Source organism: Pelodiscus sinensis, chromosome 4 (assembly GCF_052426305.1).
Source record: "Pelodiscus sinensis isolate ZL-2025 chromosome 4, ASM5242630v1, whole genome shotgun sequence".
NCBI lineage: Eukaryota > Metazoa > Chordata > Testudines > Trionychidae > Pelodiscus > Pelodiscus sinensis.
The window spans coordinates 113,883,227-113,898,353 of NC_143055.1; the positions used below are offsets into that span (position 1 = coordinate 113,883,227).

Here is a 15,127-nt window from a genome sequence, read left to right on the forward strand (position 1 = left end):
CAGATGACGCAGTTTTCGTGGCGGATCCTTCACCACCGGACGATGCCCGTGAATTCCAAGACCTATTCAAGAGGGTGGCACAGTCGCAGGAAGTTCAACTAACGGACGTGCAGGCGAAACAACATAAGTTGTGGAAGAACTTGCACCCTAGGCATCAGTCCAGAGCGGCCTTACCGCTAGACGAGGCAATTCTAGAGTCAGCTTCAGAGATCTGGAACACGCCGGCTTCAGTTACCCCATCGTGTAAAAGGGCTGAGAAAAGATATTTCATAGCAGCCAAAGGGGCAGAGTTCCTGTTCACACACCCAGCCTAATTCACTGGTGGTGGAGACAGCCTTGCAGAGAGCAAAGAGCCCACAGGTCAGAAATTCAGCAGCTGACAAGGATGCAAAAAAGCTAGACATTTTTGGATGTAAGGTGTATTCTTCATCCACACTTCTCCTGCGTATCGCTAATTATGCGGCGCTCTTGTCCAATCATAGCTTCGATAACATTGCAAGATTGACAGAAATTGCACAACGAATCACTGAGGCCAATAGTTCCAGAGCAGGGATCGGCAAGGGATCCCTAGGCGATGCACTACTAACCAACTAGAAAAAATCACTACTGTACGCATTTCCTCCGATAGTTCTCATTCCCAGAACACAGGAGAAGATCAGAATGGAGGCAGCAACGGTAATACTGATAGCACCGGCTGGCCCAGACAAGCTTGGTATCCGTTCTTGCACAGGATGTCTCTACGGCCTCCGTGGCCTCTGCCTTTACACCAGAACCTTCTCTCTCAAGAACGGGGTTCTCTTCTACATCCCAAGCTAGAGATGTTACATCTGACAGTGTGGCTCCTGACTGGCTCGAACGAGATGAGAACCTTTGCTCACAGCAGGTCAAGTCCATTCTGATTCACAGTAGAAAAGATTCAACAAGACGTACTTACCTTGCTAAATGGCGCAGATATTCATCTTGGTGCCTTCAAAACAATGTCCGACGGCTGTCTACTCCGTTACACCAGGTCCTCGAGACATGCTTCACTTGCGGACTTCAAAACTCTCATTGGCATCCCTTTGTGTTCATCTATCAGCCATCAGTGCTTTCCATTGTCTGATACAGGGTTTCTCATTGTTTTCACACCCGACCACCAAGCGATTCCTCAAGGGTCTAAATAATATAAGTCCACCTCGGAGACCTCCTCCACCGTCGTGGAATTTGGACTTAGTACTCGAAATGCTTATGTTTCCCCCCTTTGAACCACTGGCATCCGTAGCACTGCAGATACTAACTATGAAGACTGCTTTCCTGCTTGCAATTACATCAGCGCGCAGTCAGTGAGTTAGGAGCGATGATGTCGACTCCCCCATTCACATTGTTTCAAAAGAAGCAGTGACGCTACGATTGCACCCGGCGTTCATTCCCAAGATCTCTTCGTCGTTTCACATCAACGAACAGATTGTACTTCCTTCTTTTTATCCAAAGCCGCATGCCTCAAATAAGGAGGCTATGCTTCATACACTGGATGTCAGACGTGCCCTTGCCTTCTACATAGACAGAACCAGACAGTGGTGCTGAACAGATAAACTTTTGGTATCAACAGCGCAGCGATCCAAAGGGCAGGCGCTTTCAACTCAACGCATAGCTAAGCTTATCTCCCTCTGCATAACCCACGTGTCACTCTATTCATAACAGACCGTTGCCCTCTAATCCACGGGCACATTCGACTAGGGCAGTAGCAACCTCTATGGCCTTTTCCAGGGGAGTTCCCCTAGCGGATATTTGTAGAGCCACTAAGTGGGCTTCAAGTACTTCTTTTATGAGACACTATGCCATAGTGCAACGATGGGCGTCAGACCACGCGGTGGCTTCCGCAGTCCTGTCTTTTACAGGCAATAATTAATTGACCCGGAGTGCTGGTGTTCCGGTTACTGCTCTACAGTCACCTAGAGTGGAGCACCCACAGGGCCACTCGAAGAAGAAGAAGAAATTATTCACCCTGTGTAGTAACGGTGGTTCTTCAAGATGTGCCCCGTGGGTGCTCCACGACCCACCCTCCTCTCCGCTCCAGGTCTCTCCCTTTGATTTATCATTTCAGGGACTGAGCGGTGAGAGGAACTGGCGGGGGGGGCCGGTCTGCGCTCGTGATCAAAGGCGTGAAAGCCACGTGCTGCAGGGGGCATGCGCAGACCGGCCGAAGATGGCTCTGAAATCTTCTGACCAGTGGTGCCGGGATGGACCCGACACCTAGAGTGGAGCACCCACGGGGCACATCTCGAAGAACCACCGTTAATACACAGGGTGAGTAACTTGTTCTTTCTTTGCCCGGTGATCTAAATATCACACTCCCTCTCTGAATTCCTCCATTGTTTCCCATGTGCCCAACAAGCAGAATTTGAACTCCTTTTCTTCCCCTTTCAGACTCTGCCCAACTCAGGGTATGTCTTTACTACACAGCTTTTAGCAACACATCTGTGTTGACAGTCATGTCACAGGGGCTGTGTCTAGACTACATGCCTCTGTCGTCAGAGGCATGTAGATTAGACACATAGGCAAAGTCAAATGAAGCCGCGATTTAAATGATCGTGGCTTCATTTAAATTTACATGGCTGCCGCGCTGAGCCAACAAACAGCTGATCAGCTTCATCTGACTTTGTCAAACAAACAAATCTACATGGCTCCGTCGACAGAGCCACGTAGTTTAGACGTACCCTAAGAGTCAGGAAGTATAAACACTGTTTGTCCACACTTTTGTGGACAGAAAACTTCCATCCCTTGTGAGCTGCGTTAATGCACTGTTTACACTAGTGCTTGCTGTGGCAAAGTAGAGAAGGTGGGAGGTTAAGCACCTGTGAATGACAAGAGTTTGTCTCTCAATTGCCAGTGTAGACAGAGTCTCAGTTCTGGCTTTTATCTATCTCATCCCTTGTCTCCTTCAGTCTCTGTGCCCTGTTGCTGCTCCACTCCTAGCTCTGTCTTTCCCCAAGCTTCCCCAAATACATAGAATGCTTGCTTCCTAGCCACCATCTCCTCACTCAAGTCCTTCTTAACTATTCACAAGAAGTATGCACTGGAGATCAATTAATAACTGCTAATAAAACTCACTCCCTTTTGTGAGTTGATCACTGCAACCCATTTCCTCTGTATATGCTCTCCAGGTCAAGAACTGTTATTCTGTGTTTTGTACAGCACTCATCTGCCCTATATTCCAAGGTCAGTTGACAGACCTAACTTGGAAAAAATGTAGAGCTGTTCCAGTTTCTAGTGTTGGACAGGGAATATAAACAACATCTGGATTATTATTCTGCTAAGCTATATTATAGTATCACATACTGTGTGGAAAATAGAAATTCAATGTAATATGGTATAAGTAATGTTGTTAGAAACCATATCGTAAGCTAAAATATTGAATGTAATATTTAACATCTCAAGCAAACCAGACGTTGAAAAACTAACAGAGAACTAAACATATATAGGGGCTTCAGAAGTTCTAAGAATGGAGAACTAGGAGGTCTGGGCCTATGAGACTTTGAAAAAAAATGTCATAATAACTTTAAACAAACCATATCCAATAAATATTGTTTCTTCTAGGTGACAAGGTTATTCCACTCTATATGCCTCAGTGTGGCCAATGTAAGTTCTGCTTGAGTCCAAAGACCAACCTTTGTGAAAAGATCAGGTAGGCATTACAAATATTCTCTCTTGCAGGGAGCAGTAGGGGAGGCTATTTGATGGGGCCTTAGCTAGAAGTGGCTGAGAAGCAATCATGGAAACAGTTACATTTCCATGATTCTCTGTGTAGCTTGATCCTGGGGACTGCTCTAACTTTCACCAGCTGGGATAGACCATCCACTAACCAGCAATAGCTGGAGTACAGCTGGATCCAACTGTGCCTTATCCTTCCTGCCCCTAACTTGTTTCTTACACTGTAATGAGAAGGACAGCCTAGCAGTAAGCTACATTTTGTCCGTCGCACCAGGGAAACACCCTGCAGCAGAGATTCAGGAGCTCCCTTTTTGTGCCAGTATGAGAGAACACTACATTTTTTAATCATCTTGCTTATCAAACACTTAGAAAGTGTAATGAATAAAATATTGGGCTTTGCCAGCTTCTAAGTACAAGTAATAGCCATGGGAGATTTATTCTCAGGTATGTTGTTGGAAAAGCTGATCGTTAGGATCTAGGTGGTTCACTAATCTTGCAGAGGGGAACATCTGGAGGTCCCAGTTAAAATCCTTGTTCAGGACAGACATGACAGTGAATTTGATGGTTGGGCTCCTCCTAAATTCTCCTGTTCACAGTCTACAAATACCAATTCACCATTTGGCAAAATTGACAACCTTTGTTCAAGTGGAGCCTCTGACTGGCGTAGCAAAAGGATAGTGAATCAGTAGAGGGACTCTGACAGTAGGGGGCAGTGAAACAATCATAGACTCATAGAATCCTAGAAATGGAAGGGATCTTGAGACAGAGTTGTTGACTCAAGTCCCGTGACTTGAACTTGAGTCCGACTTAAGTCGCCTAGGTGACTCGACTTGAGACTCGACTCGGGTTCATTGTTTGTGACTTGAGACTCGACTTGAGTCTTGCTAATTTTGTTAAGTTGACTTGGTGAAAAAATTGTCCGAAAATGCCGATATTGATGGCTTGCACAAAAGTGATGACATTTTTAAATTTAAGACTTGGGACTTGACTTGAAAGTGACTTTAGGGACTTGAGACTCGACTTGAGACTTTAACTGTAGTGACTTAAGACTCGATTTGGATTTGACAATGATGACTTGAAGATAACACTGCCCTGAGATCAAGTCCAGTCCCCTGCCCTCACGGCAGGACCAAGCACCTCTAGACCATCCCTGATAGATGTCTGTCTAACCTGCTCTTAAATATCTCCAGCAATCCACAACCTCCCTTAGGCAATGTATTCATGTTCAACCACCCTGACATTAGAAAGTTTTTCCTAATGTCCAACCTAAACCTCGCTTGCTGCAATTTATAGGGTTGCCAGGTGTCCGGTTTTGAACCGGACAGTCCGGTATTTGAGCTTTCTGTTTGGGAAACAAACTGAGAAAATATAAATGAGAAAATGTAAATATCCAGTATTTTCTAAATAAGATGTAATGTAGATTGTGATGTAATGTCAAGTGTGTCTGGTATTTTTGTTGAAACCATCTGGCAACCCTAGCAATTTAAGCCCATTGCTTCTTGTCTTATCATCAGAGGCCAAGGAGAACAATTTTCCCCCCTCCTCCCTGAGACACCCTTTTAGATACCTGAAAACTGCTATCATGTCCCCTCTCGGTCTTCTCTTTTCAAAACTAAATAAGTCCTATTCCTTCAGCTTTCCTTCATAGCTCATATTTTCTAGACCTGAAATAATTTTTGTTGCTCTTCTCTGGACCGTCTCCAATTTCTCCCCATCTTTCCTGAAATGTGGTGCCCAGAAATAGACATAATACTCCAACTGAGGCCGAATCAGTGCAGAGTAGAGCAGAAGAATGACTTCTCTTGTCTTGCTCACAACACTTCTGTTAATGCATCCCAGAATCATGTTTGCTTTTTTTGCAACAATGTCACCCTGTTGACTCATATTTAGCTTATGACCCCTAGAACATAAGAATGGCCGTACTGGGTCAGACCAAAGGTCCTTCTAGCCCAGTAGCCTGTCTGCCGACAGGGGCCAGCACCAGGTGCCCCAGGGAGGGTGGACCAAAGACAATGATCAAGCAATTTGTCGCCTGCCATCCTTCTCCAGCCTCTGACAAACAGAGGCCAGGGACACCATTTCTATCCCCTGGCTAATAGCCTTTTATGGACCTAACCTCCATGAAATTATCTAGCTTCTCTTTAAACTCTGTTATAGTCCTAGCCTTCACAGCCTCCTCTGCAAAGGAGTTCCACAGGTTGACTACACGCTGTGTGAAGAACTTTCTTTTATTAGTTTTAAACTTGCTATCCATTTATTTCATTTGGTGTCCTCTAGTTCTTCTATTATTGGAACTAAAAAATAACTTTTCTTTATCCGCCCTCTCCATACCACTCATGACTTTATATACCTCTATCATACCCCCCTCAGTCTCCTCTTTCCAAAACTGAAAAATCCCAGTCGCTTTAACCTCTCTTCATATGGGACCCGTTCCAAACCCCTAATCATTTTAGTTGCCCTTTTCTGAACCCTCTCCAAGGCCAAAATATCTTTTTTGAGGTGAGGAGGCCACATCTATAAACAGTAATCAAGATGTGGGCGTACATAGTTTTAAACAGAGGGGCAGTAAGATATTTTGTGTCTTATTTTCTATCCCTTTCTTAATAATTCCTAACATCCTATTTGCCTTTTTGACCGCCGCTGCACACTGCGTGGAAGTTTTCAAAGAACTATCCACAATAACTCCAAGATCTCTTTCCTGATTTGTCATAGCCAAATTAGCCCCCATCATACTGTACGTATAGTTGGGGTTATTTTTCCCGATGTGCATTACTTTACACTTATCCACATTAAATTTCATTTGCCATTTTGTTGCCCAATCACTCAGTTTGGTGAGATCTTTTTGGAGTCCCTCACAGTCTGCTTCTGTCTTGACTATCCTAAACAGGTTGGTATCGTCCGCAAACTTTACCACCTCACTGCTTACCCCTTTCTCCAGATCATTTATGAATAAGTTGAAAAGGATTGGTCCCAGGACTGACCCTTGGGGGACACCACTAGTTACCCCTCTCCATTCTGAAAATTTACTATTTATTCCTACCCTTTGTTTCCTGTCTTTTAACCAGTTCTCAATCCAAGAAAGGACCTTCCCTCTTATCCCATGGCAGTGTAATTGACACAAGAGCCTTTGGTGAGGGACCTTGTCAAAGGCTTTCTGAAAATCTAAGCATACTATATCTACTGGATCCCCCTTGTCTGCATGTTTTTAACCCCTTAAAAGAAGTCTAATAGATTAGTAAGACATGATTTCCCTTTACAGAAACCATGTTGACTTTTGTCCAACAAATTATGTTCTTCTACATGCCTCACAATTTTATTCTTTACTATTATTTCGACTAATTTTCCCGGTACTGAAGTTAGACTTACCGGTTTGTAATTGCCAGGATTGCCTCTAGAGTCCTTTTTTTTAATATTGGTGTCACGTTGGCTACCTTCCAGTCATTAAGTACGGAAGCCCATTTAAAGGATAGCTTACAAACCACACCCTCTAGGATGGACCGCCAGCACTTCTTTCTCACACTCATCGGCATATGCAAGATAAAACAGATAAATTAAATAAATATAGCTCACAAGTTGGCCTTAAGATAAACCAGAAGAAGTCAGAAGTCATGACTCTGAACACTATAACACAAACCCCTATCAAGATCAATAACAACGATTTTCCCTTTACTGATAGATTTGTATATTTGGGTAGTATCATCACCCCAGATGGTGGAAGTAAGCAAGACATTCAGAATAGACTGAGTAAAGCACGAAATGCCTTTATCAGTATGAATAACATCTGGAAATCCTCAAAGTACAGCGTGTGCACTAAGCTGAAACTATACAACAGCTGTGTTCTTCCAGTGCTTCTCTATGGAGCAGAATGTTGGCGCATGATACAACGAGACCTTACTAAATTGTCTACATTCCATACCAAGAATCTTAGAAGAATAATCAGGATATTTTGGCCAAATAAAATTTCCAACGAAAATCTACTGTCTCAGTGTAAACAAGAAGACATGGCTACTATAATTATGAAAAGACGCTGGCGATGGATAGGTCATGTGTTACGAAGAGAAGACGGATCTATTATGAAAATTGCACTCCACTGGAAACCAGATGGGAAGAGAAAGAGAGAAAGACCAAAAACAACCTGGCGCCGAACGGTAGAACAAGAATTAAAAGACCATCATCACACTTGAGGAACAATAGGCGCTTTGGCCTGCGACCGACAGAAGTGGAAGGACTTTGTTGCTGCCCTATGCGCCATTGGCGTAACGGGCAGTAAGTAAGTAAGTAAGTTACAAACCACAGATAATAGTTCAGCAATTTCCCATTTGAGTTCTATTAGAACCCTTGGATGAATGCCATCTGGTCCTGGAGATTTGTTAACATTAAGTTTTTCTATTTGTTCCAAAACCTCCTCTAATGACACTTCAGTCCGGGACAGTTCCTCAGATTCATCACCCACAAAGGACGCAGCAGATTTGGGAATCTCCCTAACGTCCTCAGCCGTGAAGACTGAAGCAAAGAAATCATTTAGTTTATCCACAATGGCTTTATCGTCCTTGATTGCTCCTTTTATATCTCGATCATCTAGGGGACCCATAGGTTTTTTAGCAGGCTTCCTGATTCTAATGTACTTAAAAAACATTTTGTTATTTCTTTTTGAGTTTTTGGCTAGCTGTTCCTCAAAATCTTTTTTTCTTTTCTTATTACATTTTTACACTTGATTTGACAGTGTTTATGTTCCTTTCTATTTATCACACTAGGATTGGACTCACTTCTTAAAAGATGCCTTTTTGTCCCTCACTGCTTCTTTTACCCCTAGATCCCTTTCTGTAGTACTCCTTCCTAGACAGTCACTTCCATTCTGTATGTGTGAAACTGATTGTTCTTTGTTATGGGGAGTACTTTGCATTTGTCCTTATTAAACTTCAGATTACTATTTACTTCAGGCCCCTATTCACTTCAGACCACTTCTCCAGTTTGTCCATATCATTTTGATTTATGACCCCATCCTGCAAAGCACAATATTAATTCAATTTTTGTTGTTATCTCTCTAGCAAAATTAAAACAGCTATATCTGATCAAGACCTGATGCCTGATGGTACCAGCAGGTTTACCTGCAAAGGGAAGCAGATTTACCACTTCATGGGAACTAGCACCTTCTCTGAATACACTGTTGTAGCAGAAACCTCTCTTGTCAAAATTGACGATGCTGCTCCTCTGGAAAAAGTCTGCCTGATAGGCTGTGGATTTTCCACTGGTTATGGAGCTGCTATCAATACTGCCAAGGTGAGCTAATTAAAGCCCATCTCCTAGTCACTATACCTATACTAACATGAATAGCCCCTTCTATTAGGGAACTTGTTCCATATGATTATAATGAATTCTGTAGGTCTGTTTGCATGAAATAGTGAGCAATACTGTCTCCAAAAGTTAATTTAAAAAAAGAATATACTCTTCTAGAACATTAGCCTTAACCATTTTATATTATACATATCTACTACATATTTGACTTTGTCTGTCTTCACTGAGTGAGTGTGTGTCTCTGTCTATTCAAGAACTCTTCCTAAATGGTAAGAGTTAGGTCCCAAATTAAGTATGCAGCTTCCTATTATTATAACTTAAAGCAAGGTAAGGGTTTGGTTGTGCTAGGAAAATGGGATGTGCCTGGAATATAATTGTTTGTCATAACATGGGAGGGTTCTGCGAGCAGGGACAGTTATACTGTAGAATGACCACAGGTGATAGATGGAGACCAGGACAGCTATAACCCTATTGGGGCAGCAGGGGACAGGGATAGAGAAAGGGACAGCAATCTACTATATATTTCAGAGAGTTTGTCTGTTCATGTGTCTTTCTGTCTGTCCCCCAGCCAGCGGACATGCACATGTCTCCGGGCTGTGCCTCCTATAGCGGCCATTAACAGGTGATTCACACCTCACCCCAAGCTGCTGCAGTGAGAGAGGGCTAGGATTGATCTCTCTCCCTGGGGCAGCCTGCATACTGAACCCCTCATCTCCAGCTCTACTCCACAGCAATGGTTTAAATTAAGAAAAACAAAAATAATTTCAGTTAAGGAAGCAAGCACTATTGGGAAATCTTCTAGTTTGTGTGTGTATGTGTGTGTGTATGTATATATAGATATATAGATATATATACACGTAAAATGTAAAATAACTTAATAAAAAGTTTACTCTTTGTTCCTGTACTTGTACTATGTCATTTTAAAAATCTTTAGTACAGTTCTAGTTTTAAAAACAAAACTGTACTTGATGGCTTGCATATAACCTCAGTTTCAAATTTCAACATTTCTGGTATTAATTAGAAGTCATGAATACTTAACCAACACACCAAACTCTATTTGAGAGGTGTGGTCTCTTGGGTCAGTCATGAATCAAAGATCTTGATGGTAAACACTGCTGACTGGAGTTTTATTAGGAATTTGCTGAGGAGGCTCACCAATCTGACCAGAAGGTTTCTAGGTTTCTCCTCCTTCCGGCCACAGAAGTTACAAACCAGACAGCTCTATGTCAGAAGGCAGATTTCGGGATTCACAACAATGACACTTAGACCACTGACATTTAAAACTGAATGCTTTTAATGATAAGAGTATTATGAGTATACATGGTAAAAGGCTTTAAATGATTACCTCAAAAATGGCGGCAGTGGCCTCTGATTGCACTATCAATGTAAATGTAACATCAAGACTAAACATATATGAAGACCCTCAGGAGATGAAGGAACCAGCCTCATTCTGCAGATGAAGCAGGGTTCTTAGTGGGGGAACAAGAAGATACGGTAGCAAGGAATAGAAGTGAGTGTAAAGAACAGTATGAAAGGCAAGGAAAGATAGGGGAATGTTGACCCCAGGCAGAACATTCATAGCCTTTTTATTGGCATTTTTACGTAAACCAATAACCAATGCAAAAACAGATTTCCGCAACTTAAGATTTGAAGGTGTACATATTTGATTGGAAATAATACATCTTAACTCCAAAAATGGGCACGATGCTGAAACTGACCAGGTGTTCACCTTTATTGGACAAACAGGACACCTCATTTATATTTTTGGGTCTCTCTGCTCTTCAATATACAATACAATATAATGCATACAATATAAAAGGATGTCTAATATATATTTTTACTTTGGCTAGCACTCTAGACATCTTTGTGGTTTTGACCCGGCCTTATGGACAAGATTGGAAATTTCCATGCATGCTAATAAGCTATATGTTATAACTTACCCTACTCCATCTTAGAATCATAGAATCATAGAATAATAGGACTGGAAGGGACCTCGAGAGGTCATCGAGTCCAGCCCCCCGCCCTCAAGGCAGGACCAAGCTCCGTCTACACCATCCCTGGCAGATGTCTATCTAACCTGTTCTTAAATATCTCCAGAGAGGGAGATTCCACCACTTCCCTTGGCAATTTATTCCAATATTTGACCACCCTGACAGTTAGAAATTTTTTCCTAATGTCCAATCTAAACCTCCCCTGCTGCACTTTAAGCCCATTACTCCTTGTCCTGTCCTCAGTAACCAAGAGGAACAAATTTTCTCCTTCCTCCTTGTGACACCCTTTTAGATATTTGAAAACCGCTATCATGTCCCCCCTTAATCTTCTTTTTTCCAAACTAAACAAGCCCAGTTCATGAAGCCTGGCTTCATAGGTCATGTTCTTTAGACCTTTAATCATTCTTGTCACTCTTCTCTGTACCCTTTCCAATTTCTCCACATCTTTCTTGAAATGTGGCGCCCAGAACTGGACACAGTACTCCAGCTGAGGCCTAACTAGTGCAGAGTAGAGCGGCAGAATGACTTCACGAGTTTTGCTTACAACACACCTGTTGATACAACCTAGAATTATATTTGCTTTTTTTGCAACAGCATCACACTGTTGACTCATATTCAACTTGTGGTCCACTATGACCCCTAGATCCCTTTCCGCTATGCTCCTTCCTAGACAGTCGCTTCCCATCTTGTATGTATGGAACTGATTACCTACTTTATTCCCAATGCTAACTTCTTACAGAAATAAGATTTCTGCAGGTCCCTTGCATTACTGCTAAAACAGAACAAATGGAGTGAGATAGTTAAAAGGTTTTGGAAAGTATATAAGCTGCAGGCAAGGTTTGGAAGAAGATACAAGGCTTACAGGCTACAAAACACAAGAAGTGGATCATTTATTTTATTTTTCAAACAATGCAACTGATATAGTCCCATCCGACCTGTGCATTTGCTGTGGTTTATTGATATGAACCGGAGATCACAGACAGACATTTAGAAGGTGCTTTTATCTCCAGAATTCTAAAGCCATTTTCTAACCTTTCTTCTTATTGCAGGTGGAACCTGGGTCTACTTGTGCTGTCTTTGGCTTAGGAGGAGTTGGCCTGTCAGCTGTTATGGGCTGTAAAGTTTCTGGAGCTTCTCGGATCTTTGCAATTGACATCAACAAAGATAAATTTTCATTGGCAAAAGAGTTAGGAGCTACCGACTGCCTCAATCCTCAGGATTTCAAGAAACCCATTCAGGAGGTTATAACTGAAATGAATGATGGTGGTGTCGATTTTGCCATTGAATGCATCGGTAACGTTGCAGTCATGGTATGTTTATGTTCTTCTGTACCACAGACTGGTCACAGGGCTTGCTTATGGATAATAGATGTGTTCATCATAAGATCCTTTGCTGCTCTGCCAGGCAGAGCCATCCTTACGTATATTCAAAATATGCAGTTGCATAGGACACCTGAAAATTTGGGGCACCATTGGGTCTTAATGTCCACCCACCCACTCTTCCTATCCCTGCTCTGCTTCCTCCAGAGAGGATCTAGTTAACTTAAAAGTGAAAAAGCCTGCCAGATCCATTAGCCGAACATCAAATCTGTGATAGAGCCATTCAAGTGGTAATGATGCCATTTAACGGGCATTTGCCAACACCCTGGTATATACACTATCAGTATCTGAATTTACTGTGTTAATCTATAGGACTTGTCAGGGCTGTTCCCCGCTCTAGCACTCCAAGTGCAGAAGATGGGGGCCCACAAGAGACTTTAAAAATACCTTGCCTCTACAGGCTCTGCTTACAAAAACTCCCTAGAGTCACAGATTCTCTGACACTGTCACCATCAGGTGTCCAACTCCTTCTTTTAAAACTCAGGAAGAATCACTTGAACTTCTTCCAGAGGAGTACCTCAAGCTCTTTTACCAAAAGAGAGCTTGAAAAAAGAAAACAGAAAACAAACTTCAATCTCTAGTAGCTGACCTCTCAGCCTAGACAGGCACACAAACAGACCTGTTACCTTCCAGGACACAAGAATCAAATCATCACCTTAAAAAAGGTGATTTTATTAACCAAACAAAAAGATATACTTGAGCAACTGAGAAAAAGAGCAGATTAAAACACAGAGAAGAATGGAATCTCTGGCACATCTTAGTTATAGTGAATGAGGGAGGGGAAGGCGGCACATGGATTTCACACAGAAAAGTTTAACCAAACAGCAAAATAAAGAAAAATACCCTGATTGTGACTAAACATACATTTCTTTATATACTCATAATCTGTACTAATCTGCACTTCAAGGCCCAGTCCATTCCCATGCCCAATATTTCTTGTAGGCATGGTAATTCCATTTGATTACTTCATCTTGTTTCCTCCAGCTACTAACTTAGAACTTCCACAAACAGAGCAGACAGCAGGAATATATTTACAATTTAAATTTCAGCACTGTATCTCATTGGTTCTTCTGGCTCCCTGCCAACACTGTTAGCTACTTGAGTTTAACCCATTAGTCACTGAGTGCTGGCCAGCACTCCTTCTATCCATCACAGAGCCTTAGGATGTGTCTAGACTACATGGCTCCGTCGACAGAGCCATGTAAATTAGATTATTTGGCATAGTCAAAGAAGTGGGGTTTTAAATAATCCCCACTTCGTTAAAATAAACATGGCCACCGCGCTGTGCTGACAATCAGCTGATCCGATACAGCACGGCAGTCTAGACGCGGATCTGTCGGCTGGGGAAGCCTTTGCCGACCGATCCTGTAAACCTCGTTTACAGGATCCCCAGCCGACAGATCCACGTCTAGACTGCCACGCTCTGTCGGATCGGCTGATCCATGACAATATGTTACCTCTTAATCCATGGCTATCACCACAGTCCTCACTCAAACTCCCGTTAAAGTCCATGGAAGTGTAATTGATTGAATTATGAATGGAGTAAAGGGCCTAAAGTCTGACTAATTTCTGCTCTCTAAATCTGAGTTTGCTTTGTTTTTCAGAATGCTGCCCTTGAGTGCACCACAGTGGGCTGGGGAACTTGTGTGATTGTTGGAGTGGCTGTGGGAGGACAAACAATCGCTGTTTCTCCAATGCAACTGATAATGGGAAAGAAAATAAATGCCACTTTCTTTGGAGGTCAGTTTTCTTACATAGTTTCACCATAAGGAAGGCGCCGGGGGAGGGAATGGAAGAACAGTATTATCCATCTCATGTGAGATCTAAGATATAAACATGTTGGCAACTGTTTTGCACTACATCTGGGGAAATGTAAACAAAAATAAAAAGACTATCGTCCAATTCAAGAAAATTAATCCAAAATTGCACAATCTTGCCCCTTCTTCAGATAGCGTTCTTGGAAGCTAAGCTGTTTGCTGTCTTGTATTTTTATAGGAAAAACAAAATGTTTCCATACAAGAGAGTAAACATGGAAGTGAGATTTTTCACAAGGAGAAAATGGGAAGAGGAATCCTGTGAAATTTAGCAATTCCAAAAATTTCAAGCCCAAAGTCTGGTGTATTCACCCTATCTTTTTATAGGGATGTGAATCACTGTAATTATTTTCATCAGAAAAGACTAGAATTACTGCTCAGTAGGAGCATTTCACCCCTGGGCTTCAATCACTACATTGGTGCCCTACTAAATCCTGGATCAAGTTCAAGTTCATGGCTCTCGCCTTCAAAGATATACATCAGCAAGCCTCTTTGATGAGCTGCACCTTCCTCCACCACAAAGATTTGCCATTATGGCTTTTTTTTTTTGAGAAGCACAGTTCTCTGTCAAACTCAGCAGAACTGGAGACTGAGCTTTCTTAGCAGCCTGTGCAACTCAGTTCCTGAAAGTGTCAGGATGATCATGGATCACTGATTTCAACTTCCACAAACACAAACCCATCTCTACGCCCTACCTGCCTTGAACGACAATAATAATAATGAAACACTACAAGCCAAATCACCAACCCAATTTAACATTCAGTGTCATAGGAAGTGAGAGAGAACACAACAAAGATTCATGGGAGAAATTCACCATGGCAGAAGTCCAGCACAAGGGCTATTCACCACTCACACCCTCAAAGCAAAACTGACAGAACTGGTGCACAGGCCTCATGTGCAGATGTCACCACGCCCACTTGATTACTTGGTTGTGGTCTTTTAAGGCTCAGATGCCACA

At 42.4% G+C, this 15,127-nt stretch overlaps 1 protein-coding gene across 1 annotated transcript in view; it reads left to right on the forward strand.

Annotated features, from left to right (window-relative positions):
• LOC102463832 (all-trans-retinol dehydrogenase [NAD(+)] ADH4) overlaps positions 1-15,127 on the forward strand; it is a 42,502-nt gene that overhangs the window by 22,511 nt on the left and 4,864 nt on the right. Inside the window, exons 4-7 of the mRNA XM_006130140.5 lie at positions 3,577-3,664; positions 8,739-8,970; positions 12,026-12,286; positions 13,960-14,095. Coding sequence (XP_006130202.2) covers positions 3,577-3,664; positions 8,739-8,970; positions 12,026-12,286; positions 13,960-14,095 — 717 coding nt within the window. The remainder of the gene's footprint in view (positions 1-3,576; positions 3,665-8,738; positions 8,971-12,025; positions 12,287-13,959; positions 14,096-15,127) is intronic.